Genomic DNA, 22533 nt, shown 5'->3' with positions numbered 1-22533 from the left:
GGTGTTACTATGAAGAAAGGGAAAGATCACGATTGGAGAATCAAAGTTGTCCCGCTGATCGTACAGCTCAGTAGAAAATTAAAGCGGTCCTTAATTGTTGGTCATGTTGTAAGAAGAAAAATAAGGAAAGTGGCTAAGTGAAAGTGTCTGTGATGTCCTTGGTTTCATGTATGAGCTAGGATATATACATGTACGTAGATGTGGTCAATAATTTTCTAAGTATTAAAGACAGCACATCGTCGATATATCTGAATGCGAAATTAAAGCATTTTGTTTGGCTTTTGTCAGCTACCAGTCCTGATCAGCTGAAAACAGAAGCAGTTTGTTCCCATGGTAATGTCTACAGTTTGCGTAGGTCATTATTTTTCAAATCAATGCCGCTATTGTTCTAACCCGTGACCTCTGGTTCACTTATCTAGTTACCAACGCTCTAGATACCGGATATTCTAGAGAACGTTCTACCTCGCCGAGTTGGTAGGCCTAGGAAACAAACTCGTCCCAAGTTTTCCAATTAATGGACCACATAATTATGCATAGTAATTATTTTGAAAGTATCGCTGATAGTTCACATACGTATTTTTGTCACTATTTCCGGGTTCTAACGTGGACTCAATTATCAGTAGGCAAAATACCTGCGTTCGGATTCGAACCTGGGACCTCTCGTTTACCAGGGACGTTTTACTCATGGAGTGAACTATTAAGAGTCTGAGATATTACCCCGGCGTAACCGAGTCAACAGGATGTAGCAATTATCAGGGTGTATTGCATTTAATTGCAGTTAATAGCGTGTCTCAAGGGTTATTTTCTGCGTTAGATATCATCACATTGACAACATCAACAAGAGTACCACGTAGCGGAGCATAAACGGCCACTGATTGGTGACAAACTTCATCACATGATTACCTAGGCCTGTTATTTAGTAAACCTTTTCAAACCATATTTTATATTTGCCATCGTATGTCATTGCTACTATATAACCATACCACTTTCAGATGACTTTCATTCCCTGCATGTTGGGGATCGAGAAAAGAATACACACGCTGTTACTTGCATGTATTGTAGGAGGCGACTAATGAGGGAACCCCTGCATAATTGGAGGTTTGCTTTTGTGTCCACTACTTGGGGACACAAAAGTGACCAAAATAAGTCTGCTACACCAATTGCAATATTTGGAATCTTTATATTTCTCTCTACTTCTAACTACCATATGTATACAGGAGACATGGCCTTTTTGTGTGCTTGCCTCCTTGTGATAGCGTGGATCTGATGCCGACTTTATAGTGCTATCTCACTGAAATACCATGCCGAAGGTTCCAAGCACAGCATTCCGCCCGGTCACATTATACTGGCAACGGGTGAACCGTTTGTTGCCATTCCCCTAAATGCTGAACGTTAAGCAGGTAATAACAACTACCATTTTTAATGACTTTGGTATGTCCCGGCCTGGGGACAGAATAAAAGGTAGTTAGAAATAGAAAGAAAGATAAAGATCCCAAATATTGCAATGGGTGTAGCAGATTTATTTTTGTCGCTTTTGTGTCCCCAACTAGAGGACACCAAAGCAAATCCCCAATTCTACAGAGGGTTCCACATTAGTCGCCTCCTACGATACCAGCAGGTGTATTCTTTTCCCGATCCCCCATCTGCAGGGGTATCTATTCATTGAACAAGTATATACGATAAATACGTTATTTTAACTTAATTAAACAGATTGACAAAATAGTAAATATAAGTATTGAAATGCTTTCTGCAACATGGATACCAAATGGACAAAAGTTGCTCGCTAGATATCTCATTAATAAAACTGGAAACCAGTGTAAGTTTATACCACTGACGATGTTGAATATTGATTTTAGGACAAGATTTAAAATGATTAGAAATCTTTACGGACGCATAAAAAATAATGCTACCTAAAAACCTCACCTCTCCCCTACTTAGAACTAGAACAATTCGAAGGGGTGTGCTTGGTTATTAATTAAAACATAGCACATATGTAGTTTCGTTGGATTACTCAAGCTTTAATATATACCTATACAAATATCAAAATGGTACTAGCAATGTCATTTCACTAAGGGTAACTGCAGTTATGGACCGACTCGTATTTGCCAAGCACGCGTCATATCCGCCCGACACGCGCCATATCTGTCCAGGACGTGTCATATCTGTTTCACGTGTTCTAATAAAATGTATCACGGGTAAAGATTTAAATAGCGCAAAATAAAATAGTGAAGATAATTGAAACAGACTGTATATATTGACTATCTTAGTAGGTCAATATTTCTAGTTTCGGTATTGTCGCTGTGTCAGTCGTCAGCAATGGAGTTCCTTGTAATATTCACAATCTGTTTGATTACAATAGAAAATGTGCTTTGTCTTCCAGTTGAAATGCCGACTGCATCTTATTTACAACAAAGAGCTCAAATTGTGAACGGAGAAGCCAATATGAAAGTGGGAGGGAGCATTCAATTATCTGCTCGAGAACAACAGGTTAATCGAATACTAATGGCTGCTAAAACAAAAGAGATCAACAGCTCTAGAACAGTAAACGGTCCATTATTTCTACCTTCCATTCACTTTTTCCATGGAAAAGGGTTAATTGAAAAAAGCGAGGTTTTCCGGATTATCAAGGCAATGCCAAAAGGTAATTATCAAGTAAAAGTGACAGTACATACATGTACGTATATGTGATTTACTACCATGTGATATAGCAATATATATAAGGCATATTAAGTCGATTGGCAATCAATATTGCGCATGTATACATCAGAAATCGATAATTTTCATAGGATCGTAGATCACAGCCCATATGGTCGGGTACCTTAAATTACAGTCTTAATGAGTTGTTGTAGGGGAGATAATCGATTATCTGTTGCATTGACTTGCAAAACTGTAAATTGGATGTCGCTAGGCCTAAACAGAAATATAATTAAATTTTTAAAAAAATCCAGCAAATCCATTTTATTCAAAGGTAGTTTTAGGTAAATTCTTCTTCTTTATGATAATTAATATTATTTTTGTTTACACATGAAATTAACAATTATTAATTATGTAATAGGGGGAGGTCCGGAGAGGGTTTGCATTCGTTGTCACTCCGTTAAATCCGTTAAATCTGTTTCGTGATCGTATAGTTTTTAGTAATGTTAACGAGTCGGTCGACAACTTCCCCTGCAGTCCTCTCTAGACCTCACCTCTTTCGTCAGGTTACAGACTTGTTTTCACTACAAGTTCAAACACTGGATGTAGTGGTAATACAAGCAATTGATTCAATAACTCCACAAAGTGTTTCAAAATACAAGTAACTGTTTATTAATAAGACAGAATGAATATGTGTACAAGTAAACAAATACAAAGCATAGCATTAGTGCCAAACAATGACAGCTAATGTTAAGAAACTTAATCCCTACGTATGTAGAGTAATGGCCTATCCTACCTAACAGTACTACAAGTAGACTACAAACTACAGCGAACCACAATGTATCGATGCCTAAGCCGGTCGTCTCAAAAGTGTAAACACACAGATTTCAGCACCGGTATCGTAGCAGCTGATCGCCAGGAATCCTACACTGAACGAAAAGCCTTACCCTAAACAAGGGTGAATAACACAGAAAGTAACAGATCTGTCTGTAAATCATAAACAACAATTATACTTAACAAAATAATATAAATGTAAGAAGTAAATAAACTAACTTCCTACAATTAATTAAAGCTGCAAACAAAAATAAAAGTGATGTCATACGCCAAGAGTGTATCATGATATATTGCAATACAGAATGAATATATTGCGATACGTATCCCAATATATTGTCATAGGAAGGATGTGCTCAATTTTATAGTTGAGGTCAGAATGTAATCAAACTTAATCATATATAATATGGATAAAAAGTCTGTTTTATGCTTATTGGCACATCTGTTAGAATTTGTAGTAATTCACAAAGTTAAAACACTATGTCAGCAGATACATAAAAATATGCTTTTGGAAAAAATTGTGATACAGCAATATTTCATCTCTGTATTGTGGTACAATATGATATACCTGCGTTATGCGATAAACCTGTTTTCCAACATATTGTGATAGCCCTAGTAATATTAGTGATGAATCCAGGAATTAGGGGGGGGGGGGGGGGGGACAGTTTTAAAGGAGCCATCCACTTTCTTAAATCAAACAGGCTTCCATACAAATATGAGGTTGTCATATCACACAATACCTGTTGTGAGTCATGACAGTGGCTCCTAGCCCAAGCTTCCTCTGGCCTTAATACCAGACTTTGATATTTTGACAGATAGATGTCTAAGTCTTGTGTCAGGGCCAGAGGAAACTTGGGCAGTGGCTAAATTTCAATCTCTGTTAAAAAGTTGGTATAAGAGCTATATTAGATGCAGAGAAGACAAAGGAAGAATATACACAGCAGAAAATAATGGCACATAGGTACGGAATTAGGCTTTCTAAGTGTGTGCCTAGGCACGGAATTAGGCTTTTTAAGTGTGTGCCTTAGTTGACTAGTTTGGAGTAACAAGGGTTTGGGGTTGGTCCTAGGAGTTGAGTCATGCCACCCCATCAATTCATAGGTAAAACAAAAAGTGTAAAAGAGAAAAAAAAAAAAAAAAATGAGAGAAATTAACTGGCAAAGCCTGACATGTATATATTAATCACATACCACAAGAAACATCAGGTGAATTTACATTAAAGTTCATACCCTAAAAATTTAACAAAGTTTGTTGTTTCGCCCCTGCTTTGCATACAGGAAATCGTTATCTGCTTATCTTACATTATGTCAGCACTAGATGACCTCTGTAGACATAAAGTGTGGGAACCTGCCATCTGGTGTCGGGAAAGTCATCATGAAGGAACGTTCTAATCAGTTGGGTTGATATATGTAGACGTGTGTTGATATTTCACATTTGTTCATCCTGCTCAAATATTGCCTTATCGAGGTCCTTTCATTCATCTTTGGTTATAAAATTACTGACCTCCATTGATTTGCGTAACTTAATTAGTGTAAGTAACAGAGGCCAGCCAGAGTACAAACATGACGATTGTACATATCTGTATAAAGTCAAACTTGCTCATAAGACCACCTCCATTAACTCATTCACCCCTGAAATTTCACAATGAACTATTCCAACCTTTGAATTAGAAGAGTTCAAATGTGTCTTCAGGGGTGAATGAGTTAAGGGACTAACTGTGTTAAGAGACCACTTTAAAATTCCCTATTTAAGTGGTTTCATTGTGAATTGACCTTGTATCAAGAGACCATTTTTTGGACTTTCCATAGGTGGTTTCTAACACACATGTTTGAAGGTACTTTTATTCATCAACACATCCTGGTACATTTGATAATTCATCACACAGGCACTTACATTCTGACTTAATCCGTAGTCTTAGTAGTCTTGATATATATATTAAGGTAATAGGATTGTGTCACCATTTCTCAGTAGAATTTCTTCAAATTTTGTAGTTATATTGCTTTGAAGTAAAGAAAATGTTCTGCCACACAAAAAAAATATAGGTTGTCAGAATTTTAAGGATTTTAATTAGAAATTTATGTAAAAAAGAGTTAATTTTGAAAAAAAAATGAACCACAATTTTTTGAAAAATAATGTCAATAAAAATGATACTGACATAGACTAGTATTGCATTAATGTATATCAATTTCATAAATTCTGAAATTGTGTAAAATTAATTATCTATAAAAGATAAAAAATTGACATTTTATAATAAAACCATATACACATAGTAATTGCATGTAAGTGTTATCGTACTTGAAAAACTTCACAGTAGTGAAATAGGTAGCCGGTTTCCTGAAGTACAGAAAAATGGACACATGCATATGTAACTCATTGATTAAAAAACAACTGAATTAATGCCTGGATTGCTTTGAAATACTTTAATATTGAAAGAACACACTGTTCTGTCAATAAACAACATACAATATTCATTAGAATATGCGGAAATTGTGATACTGTCTCCCTACATTGGGTTTTCAACTAGGGATGTACTTCCTATTTGCGCTTAGCAATACACTCCTCTGACCTTAATAGTAGTCCAGCTGTTATACCACTAGATATTTCCATGGGGGAGATTTTCCCTTCTCAAAACTATAACACAAATATAATGTTTGTATATACCCTTTAAAAAATAACACTTTAAATAGCGTCTTTCGAGTTGTTCTGTATGTAGGAATAGCAAGGAAATGTACTGGCTGAAAATGTTCATTTTTAGGTTCCAAACTTGTGAGTCTCCCTCAAAAGTAGAGAGAGCGGGCAAACTGAGGAATATATTCCAAATTTCAATACAAATAATGTTATATTTTCCAAATTTATAAAGGAACAGGCTGTTGTAAAATTTAGGTAACAAAAACACTGATGAAAAGAATTGCTTTATCTATCACTTCTTACGTTCAATTTTAATGAAAACATAACGACCTTGACATAGTGAATGCCATGTTGAAATTACAGAAGATTTTCTATGTAACATGTAAATGAACCAAGAACATATTTTGAAAAGAGCAGAAAAAATGGACATCACAATACTATTGTGTATAAATTACCAGTATTTGACATTTGCTGATGATGCTAATGATTAATATACAACCAGCTGATACTTGTTAATATGACTTAATTACAGTTTAAATACTCAGCCGTTCGGGCAGGTGACCTACAAAAATATGCACCTTTTTCATGTCCACTGAAGGAACAGAGTGTGCCCCACACAAATGGCCATGATGCTATAGCAGGTCACGACTATTGTCAATATTCTACAATATGGTTGTTCATGTTTATTGACAGCCTGGCTATTGCCAGTCATTAATGCATTGGTTGTTAATTACATTAACACTTTGTCTGTGTTGTAGGTGGCGCCCTCCATCTACATGACTGTTCCATGGCTGATATCACCTGGCTTGTGAAGACAGTCACCTACATGGATCATTGCTACATGTGTACAGATCAAAACAATCATATTCAGTTCCACTTCTTTCAAACTCCTCCTTCAAATCCAGGTAGGTGAAAATTTAAATCCAGGTAGGTGAAAATTTAAATCTAGGTAGATGAAAACTTAAATCTAGGTAGGTGAAAATTTAAATCTAGGTAGGTGAAAATTTAAATCCAGGTAGGTGAAAATTTAAATCTAGGTAGGTGAAAATCATCAAATAACATTAATTTTATCAGTTTAAAATTCAATATTGAAACTAAATGTACTTGTGAATCGAATGTTTTTTTGAGAAATTTATAAACAGTGGAAACTTTCCAGGTTTAGCTAAAACAATTAAAGCTTTTATTTTGCATTTTTTTTGTACTTTTTATAAATTCAATTCTTGAAGTGAGTGCTTCTTCCTGATGAAAATGACATTTCATGCATACAATTTATGTATCAGAACAATTGATTTCTATTTTACAAAATTCTTTGCAAATTGTGTATGAAAATACACAGGTGGATGTACTCAAAAGAGCATTCTTTCAAATTTTTCCTTTTTGTACCAGGTTGCCCATGGAAATTGATTGCCACAGAGAGACAAACCGCTCCAAATACAGAGCAATTTGACCAAATGTAAGTACAGTTCACATTCAGAAGATATTTATCATTCCCAGAACATCTGTTGTGTATCTTCGTTTTATATGCTGAAGGTCATTATACAGATAAACATTCAAATTATTTGAATTACCATATCAGGCTCCCAACTTCTGACTTAATTACCATAGTAAATACATTACAAAACATGGCCGTTACCTCAAGATAGTGTAATTCTCAAGACCATTATGTTAAGTACGTTATATATATTTCAACAAAACTTAAACTTCCAATAGGTACATGTATCATCATTATGAAGTCATCATGTATCATTTTAAAGATCTTCTTCTAAGGTCTAAATTTATTCAAAGCTCAGGTAATTCGAGATATTGCGTTGAAACTCTGTAATGTATTTGTAGGTTGTACAACAGTATGTCCCTGATCGTGCCTGACCCTGTAAAGACTTACCCCACCATAGACGTTGTTTGGAAGGAGTTCCTTAGAATCTTGGATGTGGCTAATGGACTCATCAACTATGCACCCGTGTTTGGAAAATATTTTTACGAGTCCCTGAAAGAATTTCATGAGGATAATGTTCAATATCTAGAAACAAGGGCATTGCTTCCTGTGGTAAGTTTGTTTGATAAAATCTATATAACAATTTTATGAATGTAACATGTTGCACTGAATTATTATGACAATTACAATAGGCCGATCTTATCAACATAAAAGTAAGAACTTTCTTATCGTTAATATATAGCACTGCTTTGATCATGGATAACTTTGTACCAACAATATGATCATAGATATGCATCTGTGTTAAATTTAACAACTGTTTACAAGTATAAATATACACATGTAACAATTATTGACTAATCACAATGCTCCTTGTATCCCATACTAGGTCTACAATTTAGATGGCAGTACTATTGACAACAGAACATGGGTGATGGAGACTTACAAACAGAATCTGGACCAGTTTTTGAAAGACTACCCAGATTTTACAGGTGCTCGAATCATCAGGTCTGGCCTCAGGTAAGGTCAATTGTCTTTATAGAGAGTCACATCATCAGGTCTGGCCTCAGGTAAGGTCAATTGTCTTTATGAGGAGTCACATCATCAGATCTGGTCACAGGTAAGGTCAATTGTCTTATAGGGAGTCATATCATCAGGTCTGGTCACAGGTAAGGTCCATTGTCTTTATAGGGAGTCACATCATCAGGTCATGTCTCAGGTAAGGTCCATTGTCTTTATGGGGAGTCACATCATCAGGTCTGGTCACAGGTAAGGTCCATTGTCTTATAGGGAGTCATATCATCAGGTCTGGTCACAGGTAAGGTCCATTGTCATTTTGAGGAGTCACATCATCAGGTCTGGTCACAGGTAAGGTCCATTGTCATTTTGAGGAGTCACATCATCAGGTCTGGTCACAGGTAAGGTCAATTGTCTTTGTAGGGAGTTACATCATCAGCTCTGGTCACAGGTAAGGTCCATTGTCTTTATGGGGAGTCACATCATCAGGTCTGGCCTCAGGAATGGTCCATTGTCTTTATAGGGAGTTGCATCATCAGGTGTGGTCCCAGGTAAGGTCCATTGTCTTTATAGGGAGTCACATCATCAGGTCATGTCTCAGGTAAGGTCCATTGTCTTTATGGGGTGTCATATCATCAGGTCTGGTCACAGGTAAGGGCCATTGTCTCTAAAGGGAGACGCATCATCAGGTCTGGTCACAGGTAAGGTCCATTTTCTTTATAGGGAGTTACATCATCAGTTGTCGTCTCGGGTTATGTCCATTGTCTTTATGTGGAGTCACATCATCAGGTCTGGTCACAGGGAAGGTCAAATGTCTTTATGAGGAGTCACATCATCAGATCTGGTCACAGGTAAGGTCCATTGTCTGTATGGGGAGTCACATCATCAGGTCTGGCCTCAGGTAAGGTCAATTGTCTTTATGAGGAGTCACATCATCAGATCTGGTCACAGGTAAGGTCAATTGTCTTTGTAGGGAGTTTCATCATCAGCTCTGGTCACAGGTAAGGTCCATTGTCTTATAGGGAGTCATATCATCAGGTCTGGTCACAGGTAAGGTCCATTTTCTTTATAGGGAGTTACATCATCAGTTGTGGGCTCAGGTAAGGTCCAGAGTCTTTATGGGGAGTCACATCATCAGGTCCGGTCACAGGTAAGGTCCATTGTCTTTATGGGGAGCCACATCATCAGGTCTGGCCTCAGGAATGGTCCATTGTCTTTATAGGGAGTTGCATCATCAGGTGTGGTCACAGGAAAGGTCCGTTGTCTTTATGGGGAGTCACATCATCAGGTCTGGCCTCAGGAATGGTCCAGTGTCTTAATAGGGAGTTGCATCATCAGGTGTGGTCACAGGAAAGGTCCGTTGTCTTTATGGGGAGTCACATCATCAGATCTGGTCACAGGTAAGGTCCATTGTCTTATAGGGAGTCACATCATCAGATCTGGCCTCAGGTAAGGTAAATTGTCTTTATGGGGAGTCACATCATCAGATCTGGCCTCAGGTAAGGTCAATTGTCTTTATGGGGAGTCACATCATCAGGTCTGGCCTCAGGAATGGTCCATTGTCTTAATAGGGAGTCACATCATCAGGTCTGGTCACAGGTAAGGTCCATTGTCTTTATGGGGAGTCACATCATCAGATCTGGTCTCAGGTAATGTCTTTTGTCTTTATGGGGAGTCACATCATCAGATCTGGTCACAGGTAAGGTCCATTGTCTGTATGGGGAGTCACATCATCAGGTCTGGCCTCAGGTAAGGTTCATTGTCTCTATAGGGAGTCGCATCATCAGTTGTCGTCTCGGGTTATGTCCATTGTCTTTATGAGGAGTCGCATCATCAGGTCTGGTCACAGGTAAGGTCCATTGTATTTATCGGGAGTCACAATCAGGTCATGTCTCAGGTAAGGTCCATTGTCTTTATGGGGAGTCACATCATCAGATCTGGTCTCAGGTAATGTCTTTTGGCTTTATGGGGAGTCACATCATCAGATCTGGTCTCAGGTAATGTCTTTTGTCTTTATGGGGAGTCACATCATCAGATCTGGTCTCAGGTAATGGCTTTTGTCTTTATGGTGAGTCACATCATCAGATCTGGTCACAGGTAAGGTCCATTGTCTTTATGGGGAGTCACATCATCAGATCTGGTCTCAGGTAATGTCTTTTGTCTTTATGGGGAGTCACATCATCAGATCTGGTCTCAGGTAATGGCTTTTGTCTTTATGGTGAGTCACATCATCAGATCTGGTCACAGGTAAGGTCCATTGTCTTTATGGGGAGTCGCATCATCAGGTCTGGTCACAGGTAAGGTCCATTGTATTTATCGGGAGTCACATCATCAGATCTGGTCACAGGTAAGGTCCATTGTCTTTATGGGGAGTCGCATCATCAGGTCTGGTCACAGGTAAGGTCCATTGTCCTTATGAGGAGTCACATCATCAGATCTGGTCACAGGTAAGGTCCATTGTCTCTAAAGGGAGACGCATCATCAGGTCTGGTAACAGGTAAGGTCCATTGTCTTTATGAGGAGTCACATCATCAGATCTGGTGACAGGTAAGGTCAATTGTCTCTAAAGGGAGACGCATCATCAGGTCTGGTCACAGGTCAGGTCCATTGTCTCTAAAGGGAGACGCATCATCAGGTCTGGTCACAGGTAAGGTCCATTGTCTTTATGAGGAGTCACATCATCAGATCTGGTCACAGGTAAGGTCAATTGTCTCTAAAGGGAGACGCATCATCAGGTCTGGTCACAGGTAAGGTCCATTGTCTTGATGGGGAGTCACATCATCGGGCCTGGTCTCAAGTTGGGGACGAAAAGCTGTGAGGGATGAAGGGCAATCAAGTTTGTTCAAATAAATTGCCTTGACCCACGTTCAAGGTCAGAAGGATAAAACTAAATGATTTGTTAATACCAAGAGGTATTTCAAATGAATGACTCCTTCTAAATTTAACCATTATCATGATGAGATGGGTTTTCGTTCAATTAAATGACTTTGACCTACTTTCAAGGTCACAGAGGAGCAATTTGAAATTTTAATGATTTTTCAATGAAAAAAATCGCCAGCCTAAGATCATGATGTTTGGCATGAAGGGTAATGGTGTATTATTATTGATATTACATGCTTAAAGACCCAACAACACAGGAGAGGTCATTTGTGCTAATTTTAAATGGTAGATGAAAAAAAAGGTAAAATGGCATTAAACAAAGAGAAAGGGAAAATATAAGCATCAAGTTGGATATTAAAAGTGGCTATGGTGACAATTTGTTTTAACAGACCAACAGTTTTCAGATAGTGGTGTAAAGTGATACGTTTGGGATCTGAACAAGTTGTCTAGTGAAGCTGAGCAATGATATCTAGCCTATAAGGATACAATAGAACATAACTAACCTTGAAGGTCATAGATGTGAAATGAATGCCAGATGAGCAATAACAACCCACTAGGCCTCTTGATTTATATTTGACAATCTCATTACCGTATGTATGACCCCTCGATATCTGCATCCTCGATATCCATGGGTTACGCTCACTTACACTCTCTACACCCCTGGAATATGTCATAGCAAAATTGAGGCACGAAGATAGCTGTTTGATTGATCTCAGGTAAAAAAACACTGACCAATCGCTAGGCTTATACCTGTCCTTTGAAGATTACAAAGGAGAGACGCCTGACTTCAAAGCCTGTCAAATTTTCTGGTAATGTTACCACAAGATTCTTTTGATGTATATCAAAGGATCAAACTAGTCTTCTTGTCTCATCAACAAGGTGGCGCACAACGACCCTTCAATTTTGCTAGGACATATTCCTGGGGTGTAGAGAGCGAAAGTGAGCGTAACTTTACCCCTGGATATCGAGGATGATTATGACCAAGAGTATAAAATCCACTAGCTCCATCCATGTCACCATATTTTATGCTCAGACCACTAGAAATGGTAAGTGAAGTATAAATTAGGCTAGTATTAAATGTACATGAACCTTATTTGAAAATATTATATTGCTCCATTTCAGGCAGATTTTCAGATGTTGAACTTTGGATGAAGTACTTATGTATCCAACCAGAGATGTATATATTACATCTCTGTCTGAACTGTACTTAATCCACTAGTTTGTCCCACATACTTGCAATACAAATAACTAATATTTTGTCCCACGGATTTGTGGTACATATAAGTAATATTTTGTCCCACAGACTTGCAATACAAATAACTGATATTTTTGGCCCCATATTTGTATAACTTCCAATACTTTGTCCTTCAGATTTGTGAAAACGAGTGATGTGCTACAGCAGGTTAAGGAGTCTATAGCCATGTTACAACAGTACCCACAAGTCTTTGCTGGCTATGACCTGGTGGGACAGGAGGACCCTGGGACCCCTCTTATTGACTACCTCGGTGCCCTACTCTATCCGTCACAGCAAAACATCAAATTACCTTATTTCTTCCATGCAGGGGAGACAAGTATGCTATCAAATTAACCAATTATATAAGGATCCTCGTACAACTGTTTTCTAGCACGACTTAACCTATTTATAAATCATTTCTTAAAAGAAAACCACATGGTGCAGGACTTTTATGAAAAATAACTAAGACAAAATGAACAAAATATAATCAGCTATAGTGAACTTTTGTAAGTGTAAAAAGTTAAGCAGTGTTAGACCGGGATTCCAACCCTGAACTTCAGGTTGTTATCTTATCGCTCTAAAAGACTTTAAAGCTACCTAGTCAAGGGAAACTTTTTGGCCGAGTTGTGCTATGTCTGTCCAAGACAATATTAAGGGGAGATTACTGTATATACAAAAACCACTGTAGTGGGACAAGGATCCTAAGTCTGTGCATTATGAATTGACAATAATTGAAATCAGGGACGTATATACTGTCCCTGTTGAAATGAATTCCTATTTCAGTGTGAACGTGTTTATCAAGTACCCTTAATAAATTGTGGAAAGTTTGATTTGTTGCTTATCTATGTGCTATTTGTTTTGTTATTTTTTATATTGCATCCTTCTTTACATACCCTTGTTTAATGTCTGAACTTTACAAGATACTTTCGCTATGACTTTTGATGACCTTTTTTTTGTTTTACAACATTTCGATGACCTCATTTTACTATGACCTCTATGTGACCTTGATGTGGTTTTAACATTTCATTCTGTATACCAGGAATTTTCGCCCAGCCAAACTTTCGCCCATTGCCAGAAAAATGTATATACCCAGTGGGAATTTTGCCCTTCAAATGCATGCGATATTACTATGTTCGCTGTTATCATAAATTTACCATTTATTAAGGAGGGCGAAAAAGGCGAAAATCAAACTGCAGCGAATATTTCCCGGGAAACAGTATTGTATTGCATTGACCTTTGCTTGACCTTTATATTTTACAGACTGGGAGGGGACACCCACTGACAACAACCTCATAGATGCTGTCCTCCTTAACACAAGTCGTATCGGCCACGGCTACGCATTAACTAAACACCCCGAGACGATGAGGCTTGTCAAGAATAAAGGAATAGCTGTAGAGGTTAATCCCATATCTAACCAGGTTAGTACTGTATGTTATACATGTAGTTAAACATATAACCAGGCAAGAGGTTAACATTGACATATCACCAGGTTAAAAGTTAACATATGTCTATAACCAGGTAAGTAGTCAACAAATATATAACCAAGTTTGTAGTTTTAAAACATCTAAATTGCATTATTATAGTTAAAAAATAAAGAACAAGTTCAATAGATTTCAAAAAGCATAGCATGTTATAAGACAACAAATATCTGACAAAGATGGAAGTGAATTAAGGCAGCAAATCGCTAAGATATGTTTGTGAAGAACATATCTGAAAAAAGCTTATTTCTGACCTGTATCTCTTTAACGTATGAACTTTCATTTTTCTCCAGGTTTTAAAACTAGTGGATGACCTAAGGAATCACCCTGCAGCCAGCCTCATCGCCCAGGGTTTTCCAGTGGTAATCAGTGCTGATGATCCTTCAGTGTGGGGAGCCCGTGGACTGTCGTACGACTTCTACATGGCGTTTATGGGTCTGGCTGGTGCTGATGCTGATTTGGCAATGCTGAAAAAACTAGCCATCAATTCACTAGAGTAAGTGACAGAGTACATAGGAGGATTTGTTTTTCTCCTACCTAAAAGAGATTTACTTTCAGTTTTCCCATGACAGAATTTGTCTGTCCATGTCCTAAGGTGCAGACATCAGCTACACATGCTGAACAGGATGAGAAAGTAAACACAGATATTCAATGGTACATGTAGTAGAGTCAACAGGGACAGCAATACCGCTAGGAAAAGTGGGTGGGAGAAATTAGTTTTTCGTGGTTTTGGATTGAACACAAATCTCATCTCTCAGTAAGAGTTTTAAATATCCAGCTATCTGCAGAGCCTTGGGGTAGACCTTGAAAATCTTATCCCTTAGGTAGATTTATTTCTGTCTCAACCCAAAGGTAAGGAAGAGTCTAGTAGTCTAATGGACATTGTAAATGGTGTGAATTGTTAGCTCACTTGGTCTGAAGTGAGGTCATGACGAAGCGCATCATCTTTTCACTGTCCATCCTTTGTAAACTTTCCTCTAAAATGCTACTAGTCCAGAACAGCTAAATAAAAGGGTTTTTGACTAACTCTGATCTGGAGTGGGGCCCAATAGGGATATAGTGTAAATCTTTAAAAATCCTACTTCTTGGGTTCGGAAAAAGGGATTTTATCTAAGATTAGTCTGGAGCATCCTTGGACCCATGGGACTCAACCATGTATAAATGGAGATTTGTGACTGCAGAACTTGGTTGAAAGAAGATTCCTAGACCAAGGGAAACGTATATATCTGGTAGATAAAAAGATATGACAAATATTTAGAAAATGAGCCCTGTCGAGTAGGGAAATATATATAAAGACTCTCATCACAAAATATTTGCCTGTTTTCAGGTGAGCTAATAAGGCCCTTTGGCCTTTTGATATTTCGATGGTCGATAGAAATATTATCAAAAGAATAAAAGTAAAGCAGAGAGAGAGAGAAAGATAAAATATGATATGTATTTTAATGGAGGCAGCAGGTCAGTTGTGGTACCTTAACAACCCCTTTAGCAAAGAATACAGGAGTAAGATCCTGATAAAAGTTTATGTGTTATAGAATTTAACCAGCAATAAGCCCATACCTGTAATAAGCCCACCCACATATTTTACAGTTCAATAGAAATGCAACAAACCTAATTGTCTGATAGTAAGCCCACCCCTTTCTTTGATCATGAGTTACAGATTATATGTTGGCTCCCCTGGGCTTATATATATAGGATCTTACATGAGTTTCCATTTCATATGAGATTTATGAGACGAGTCTAAGAACTTTTCAATTGAGCAAGCCTCTGACGAGCTAAAATGAAAATTTTTTGACGAGTTTCATAAATTTCATATGAAATGGAAACGAGTGTAAGATCCTTTTTATCACATAATCAAGATTTGTGGCATTTATTTGTGTAAAACGACAATTTTCATGTAACCTTGAAATGTAAAAAGCCACCTTTTTGACTCCAGTGCGTAAGTCTGTGACGTCATGTTTTAACTTAATTGTCCTAGGCGTGACGGCACAATTGAAACAATTGAAGCTTACAACCAATCACAGGGCTGACAGGTCATATAACATGGGTTAATACGCATAAAAATATGACATGGGTATATTCACTGGATAACACAGTACATTAAGATATATAGTAATATGGTAATATGGTAAGACTGACCTCCAGATGCTTGCATCGAGGTAGCATCTCATACAAATTAGAGGTCACTAACACACTGATCCAATTTAAGTGAAATCTGGAACTATTGCTAGTTCATATAGCTCTACCTTAAATGAGCTGAATCACACTCCAGTAAAATCTTCTATAAGATTCATCAGTTTTGAAATACATGTGTTTGTGATATCAAAGTTTTACTTACTACACAAACAATGTACGTATTACAATGTATGTTAATATGTAGTTTTTATTTGTTTGTTTTGTACATGTACATTGTTTGTGTAAAAAGGAAAACTTTGATTTCACACTCCAGTAAGTAACTGAGAAAGACATGTCTATTCTCAATAGAATTATTCATTAGCCTCATCTAACTGTGAATTCCTTTGCACTTTTCCAGATACAGCGCCTTGTCACCTTCGGAGAAGATGAGTGCCATTTACCGATGGCAGTACAAGTGGGAGCAATTCATAGAGAAGACCTTGGGCAACGAACTCCATCCTCTCCCATTCATTGGCAGATACTGATGTAGCGGATAGTCAATTTATATATGACAAGATGTGAACATTTAAAAAAGCAAAAGTTAAAAATCTTTTCCAAAAGGAGTTGTTTCACTTTAGAAACTTTTGTCGACTAGTTACAGAAAAGCGTTTGTTTATCATTCAGTGATAAATAATCTGGTTTAATGAATCGTTAATGATTTTTTTAATTCATTCTATAAATGTATACACAAGTTTGGAAAGTGACTCTTTTTTAACCAACACTACATGTATGGTATTGATTATTTACCTGTACATGTACTTTGTTAGGTTTTGTTGTAATAAGTATTTTTGGTTTTGGTGTTATTAATCACAGTTGATAGACTGTTGTATATGATAATTTTTCAAATTGCATGCAATAATTTACAACTGGTTTGTCGAGGAAATATAATGTAACCTGGTACAATTGTATTATAACAATCATTTGTGTGCATGTTTTAAATTATCCCCAATTTAAATTTACCAAGAATATTCAATAGTGAATGTTACATGTTAATGTTTTTTACTAGTGTTAAGTGGTGTCAATGTTACCCTTTGTTAAACATCCCCTTGCTGTCACTTTTAATCCTAATTAACCATACATTGTTTATGATGATAAAATGTATATATCAACAGTTATACTAACTATTGCAACTAATATTTTTACAATGGTTTATGATGTAAAAGTGCTGGTAACTCTTTGTTCTGTTTCCCTGTTACATGTGTGGTAGGTTTGTACAAAGGATTACAGTCGCCTTCTAGCTTCGAGCTAGAGGGAATTTCCCTTTAGCTCAGTGTTAGAGTGTCCGACTAGGAACCTGGAGATCGAGGGTTTGATCCCCGGTGGAAGCACACTATTCTCTTTCCTGTTACAAATGGTGTCTGTGGCCTCTCTGTGGTGATAGGGAGTTAGAACCTGGGTTGTGGTGTTCGAGGGCGAACACATTTAAAACTGGGGGAGTAGTGTGGCAGGTTTTAATTGTACATAGGATTAAGGTCCCCTACTAGCTTCAAGCTAGAGGGAATTTCCCTTTAGCTCAGAGGTAGAGGGTGGGACTAGGACCTGGAGATTGATGGTTCAATCCCCGGTGGAAGCACACTATTCTCTTACCTGTTACACATGTATCTAATTTCAGTTGTGATTTAATTTATTATTTTCTTTATTATTGTTTACAAATAAAATTCTTAAACTGTTTGTGTACAGTGAAACCTGTGTAATCTGACCCTACTATATTCCGACGTACACACCACATACTGCTATAATTTGTATGGACATCCCCAGAAAACCTATGTTGATACACCTTGTCTAATCAAGCAGTGCATTGAATCTCAATGAGAGTCAATTAATACAGGCTTCACTGAATTTTTTGGTATGTACCGGTACCTACATGTGTAGTCTTTTAGTCTATAACTTTAACCTCGTTGTGAAATGTAACCAGGGTAATATCAATAGCTATGAATTTTGTTTATTAGTTATTCATTTATTTATGAGGGATATATTCTGATAATTTGTTTGTTTATTTGAACTTCTCATGAATTAAATATCAATGAAGTTTTAGTTCCAAAATATTAATTCATATATGAGTGGAGTGATACATAGCGATCATATTTCTGTTTAGGATTTTAATCCATTATGAATTATAATATCTAAATGAATTTTATCTATAGATGATTTATCTATTTATCAGTGATATTTTGCACAGAACTTGTGTAAGTCTCTAGTGGGTCTATTTATACCTCCCAGCAAACATTGCAGTGTTTTTGACATCCAAAATTTTACCTATTTTTATGATGACATTTAAGAAATAATGTTACAGAATGTGCTGTCTACAAGTTAATTGTAACTATTTCAGTTTTTTTTCAAATTAGAATAATTAACACTCTAATAAAATCTGTGTGCGCGTGTGTGTGTGTGTGTGTGTGTGTGTGTTTGATATTCGTCAGAAATTACTGGTCTACTTTTGGTCAGCTTGACATATAACAACTAGATGTGTTGGTGCTTAATGCTGAATCTGGGAAAACTCGAAACATGATTTGTGATATTTAATGCTGATCTTTCTGAATGATTAAGAATCACTCTTGAGTATTTGATACATTATGTTTTATTAAAGTGTTAATATACATTTCATTACGTATCTACCATGTATTTTAGAGTTGTTTAAAACACAGTAAAAAAATAGACAGAATGTATCATGGAATGACCTTTGTATACAAATATTTTTTTATAAAGAAGTTCTACTCAGTGAGGACAAGAAATCTTTTAATATTTGCCCTTGGTTTGGTATCTACTTCATGATCATGGTTTGTATTTGTGTACAATCAAAACATTGCTTTTGTTTAAAAAGCTATATGCTCAGGACATGAAATTGCTAATAAAAAGACAAGACAAAATTATTTTTTATTATGTATAAAATGAAATGGTTTTTGAATTATTGAATGTTTTTACTAATGATATTCCATTACCATCCTGAGTATCAGTTTGATGTAAACAATAAATTTGAATTGCTTCAAAAACTGTTGTCTGCTCTCATTAACTTTTGGTATTTTGTTTTGTGTTTTTATCTGAGGGGGTCTTTAAAATGACATGACCTTTTGTTGATTTTTGAAATGGCATATGATACTCTCTTTGTACTTAGCACCTTGTCTTAAATGCAAGCTTTCGAACCTCTTTTTCTTACAAACAGACACCTTGATGACTACAATGAGGCTATAACTCTTTGATATTAGTAAAATGACAGGGCTATATTACCTACAACAGCAGACTGACATAATAGATTTACTGTAACCAAGAGTGAAAAGATATGTTGCCAGTTACTGAGAAGAGTGACATGATATTAAGACTACGTTTTATACGTCTCTGGTTACAGGAGGGAGTGACAAGATACGTAAAGCGCACTACGTTTTCTACGGCTCTGGTTACAGGAGGGAGTGACAAGATACGTAAAGCACACTATGTTTCTACGGCTCTGGTAACAGGAGGGAGTGACAAGATACGTGAATCCCACTACGTTTTATACGTCTCTGGTTACAGGAGGGAGTGATCATGACAAGATACGTAAAGCACACTACGTTTTATACGTCTCTGGTTACAGGAGGGAGTGACAAGATACGTGAAGCGCACTATGTTTCTACGGCTCTGGTTACAGGAGGGAGTGACAAGATACGTGAATCACACTACGTTTTATACGTCTCTGGTTACAGGAGGGAGTGACAAGATACGTGAAGCACACTACATTTTATACGTCTCTGGTTACAGGAGGGAGTGACAAGATACGTGAACCACACCACGTTTCATACGTCTCTGGTAACGGGAAGAAGTGACAAGATACGTAAAGCACACTACGTTTTACGGCTTTGGTTACAGGAGGGAGTAACAAGATATGTGAAACACACTACGTTTTATACGTCTCTTGTTACAGGAGGGAGTGACAAGATATGTGAACCACACTACGTTTTGTACGGCTCTTTTTACAGGAGAGAGTGGCAAGATACGTGAATCACACTACGTTTTATACGGCTCTGGTTACAGAATGGAATAACAAGATAAATAAAATCTTGGTCCTTAGACCTGCCGAATTCTGCCAATGGAATTTTGGTCTAGACTTGCCGAATTCTGCGAAAGAATGTTGGTCTCTTGACTTGCCGAATTCTGCCAAAACAATCTCGGTCTTTGGACTTGCCGAGTTCTGCCAATAGAATTTTGGTCTTTAGACTTGCCGAATTCTGCCAATGGACTCTTGGTTTTTAGACTTGCCGAATTCTGCCAATAGGATCTCGGTCTTTAGACTTGCCGAATTCTGCCAATAGAATTTTGGTCTCTAGACTTGCCGAATTCTGCCAATGGACTAGCTCTTGGTCTTTAGACTTGCCGAGTTCTGCCAATAGAATTTTGGTCAGACTTGCCTAATTCTGCCAATAGAATATCGGTCTTTAGACTTGCCGAATTCTGCCAATGGACTCTTGGTCTTTAGACTTGCCGAGTTCTGCCAATAGAAATTTGGTCTTTAGACTTGCCGAGTTCTGTCAATGGACTCTTGGTCTTCAGACTTGCCGAGTTCTGCCAATAGAATTTTGGTCTTTAGACTTGCCGAATTCTGCCAATAGAATCTCGGTCTTTAGACTTGCCGAATTCTGCCCATAGAATTTTGGTCTCTAGACTTGCCGAATTCTGCCAATGGACTAGCTCTTGGTCTTTAGACTTGCCGAGTTCTGCTAATAGAATTTTGGTCAGACTTGCCTAATTCTGCCAATAGAATATCGGTCTTTAGACTTGCCGAATTCTGCCAATAGAACTTTGGTCTCTAGACTTGCCGAATTCTGCCAATAGAATTTTGGTTTCTAAACTTGCCGAATTCTGCCAATGGACTCTTGATCTTTAGACTTGCCGAGGTCTGCCAATAGAATTTTGGTCTTTAGACTTGCCGAATTCTGTCAATATAATTTTGGTCTCTAGACTTGCCGAGTTCTGCCAATAGAATTTTGGTCTTTAGACTTGCCGAATTCTGCCAATAGAATCTCGGTCTTTAGACTTGCCGAATTCTGCCAATATAATTTTGGTCTCTAGACTTGCCGAATTCTGCCAATAGAATTTTGGTTTCTAAACTTGCCGAATTCTGCCAATGGACTCTTGGTCTTTAGACTTGCCAAGTTCTGCCAATAGAATTTTGGTCTTTAGACTTGCCGAATTCTGTCAATATAATTTTGGTCTCTAGACTTGCCGAATTCTGCCAATAGAATTTTGGTCTCTAGCCTTGCCGAATTCTGCCAATAGAATCTCGGTCGTTAGACTTGCCGAATTCTGCCAATAGAATTTTGGTCTCTAGCCTTGCCGAATTCTGCCAATAGAATTTTGGTCTCTAGCCTTGCCGAATTCTGCCAATAGAATTTTGGTCTCTAGCCTTGCCGAATTCTGCCAATAGAATTTTGGTCTCTAGCCTTGCCGAATTCTGCCAATAGAATTTTGGTCTCTAGCCTTGCCGAATTCTGCCAATAGAATTTTGGTCTCTAGCCTTGCCGAATTCTGCCAATAGAATTTTGGTTTCTAGACTTGCCGAATTCTGACAATGGACTCTTGGTCTTTAGACTTGTCGAGTTCTGCCAATAGAATTTTGGTCTTTAGACTTGTCGAATTCTGCCAATAGAATTTTGGTTTCTAGACTTGCCAAATTCTGCCAATGGACTCTTGGTTTTTAGACTTGTCGAGTTCTGCCAATAGAATTTTGGTCTTTAGACTTGTCGAATTCTGTCAATAGAATTTTGGTCTTTAGACTTGCCGAATTCTCCCAATGGACTCTTGGTCTTTAGACTTGCTGAGTTCTGCCAATAGAATTTTGATCTTTAGACTTGCCGAGTTCTTCCAATAGAATCTCGGTCTTTAGACTTGCCGAATTCTGCCAATAGAATTTTGGTCTCTAGACTTGCCGAATTCTGCCAATAGAATTTTGGTCTTTAGACTTGCCTTTTTATTGAAAATCAAAGTGAATAATATAAAGATCTCAAGAAATGTGTATTCACCCCAGACACACATACGTAACGTGTGAAGCAGGAGGTCAACCATTAGATATGTTTTAAATAGCAATTTAAGCACGTACACCGAGAAGGCACCTAAAGAAAGCATCGATATTGAACCCTCAACTAAGAGTCATAGAAGCGGTGTGAGCGGCTATACATTAGCGCCGTAAACTTTCAATCGGCAAAGATTTTGTAACGTAACATCATAGATGTGTATGCGTCAGGATATACATGGTGTTTTGC

General features: G+C 37.5%; 1 protein-coding gene across 1 annotated transcript; it reads left to right on the top strand.

The window, feature by feature from the left end:
- The first annotated feature begins 2156 nt into the window (after positions 1–2156).
- LOC110457660 (adenosine deaminase CECR1-like) lies at positions 2157–17605 on the top strand. Its single transcript, XM_021509014.1, has 9 exons — positions 2157–2641; positions 6852–6998; positions 7480–7546; positions 7927–8137; positions 8412–8542; positions 12791–12990; positions 13914–14071; positions 14425–14627; positions 16662–17605. Exons 1-9 carry the CDS (start codon positions 2317–2319, stop codon positions 16786–16788), a joined length of 1569 nt encoding a protein of 522 aa, XP_021364689.1. The 5' UTR covers positions 2157–2316; the 3' UTR covers positions 16789–17605.
- Positions 17606–22533: the final 4928 nt, after the last annotated feature.

This window comes from Mizuhopecten yessoensis, unplaced genomic scaffold (genome assembly GCF_002113885.1).
Source record: "Mizuhopecten yessoensis strain PY_sf001 unplaced genomic scaffold, ASM211388v2 scaffold9289, whole genome shotgun sequence".
NCBI lineage: Eukaryota > Metazoa > Mollusca > Bivalvia > Pectinida > Pectinidae > Mizuhopecten > Mizuhopecten yessoensis.
The sequence above is the reverse complement of the archived record's forward strand: the minus strand, read 5'-3'. Positions and strand labels throughout refer to the sequence as shown.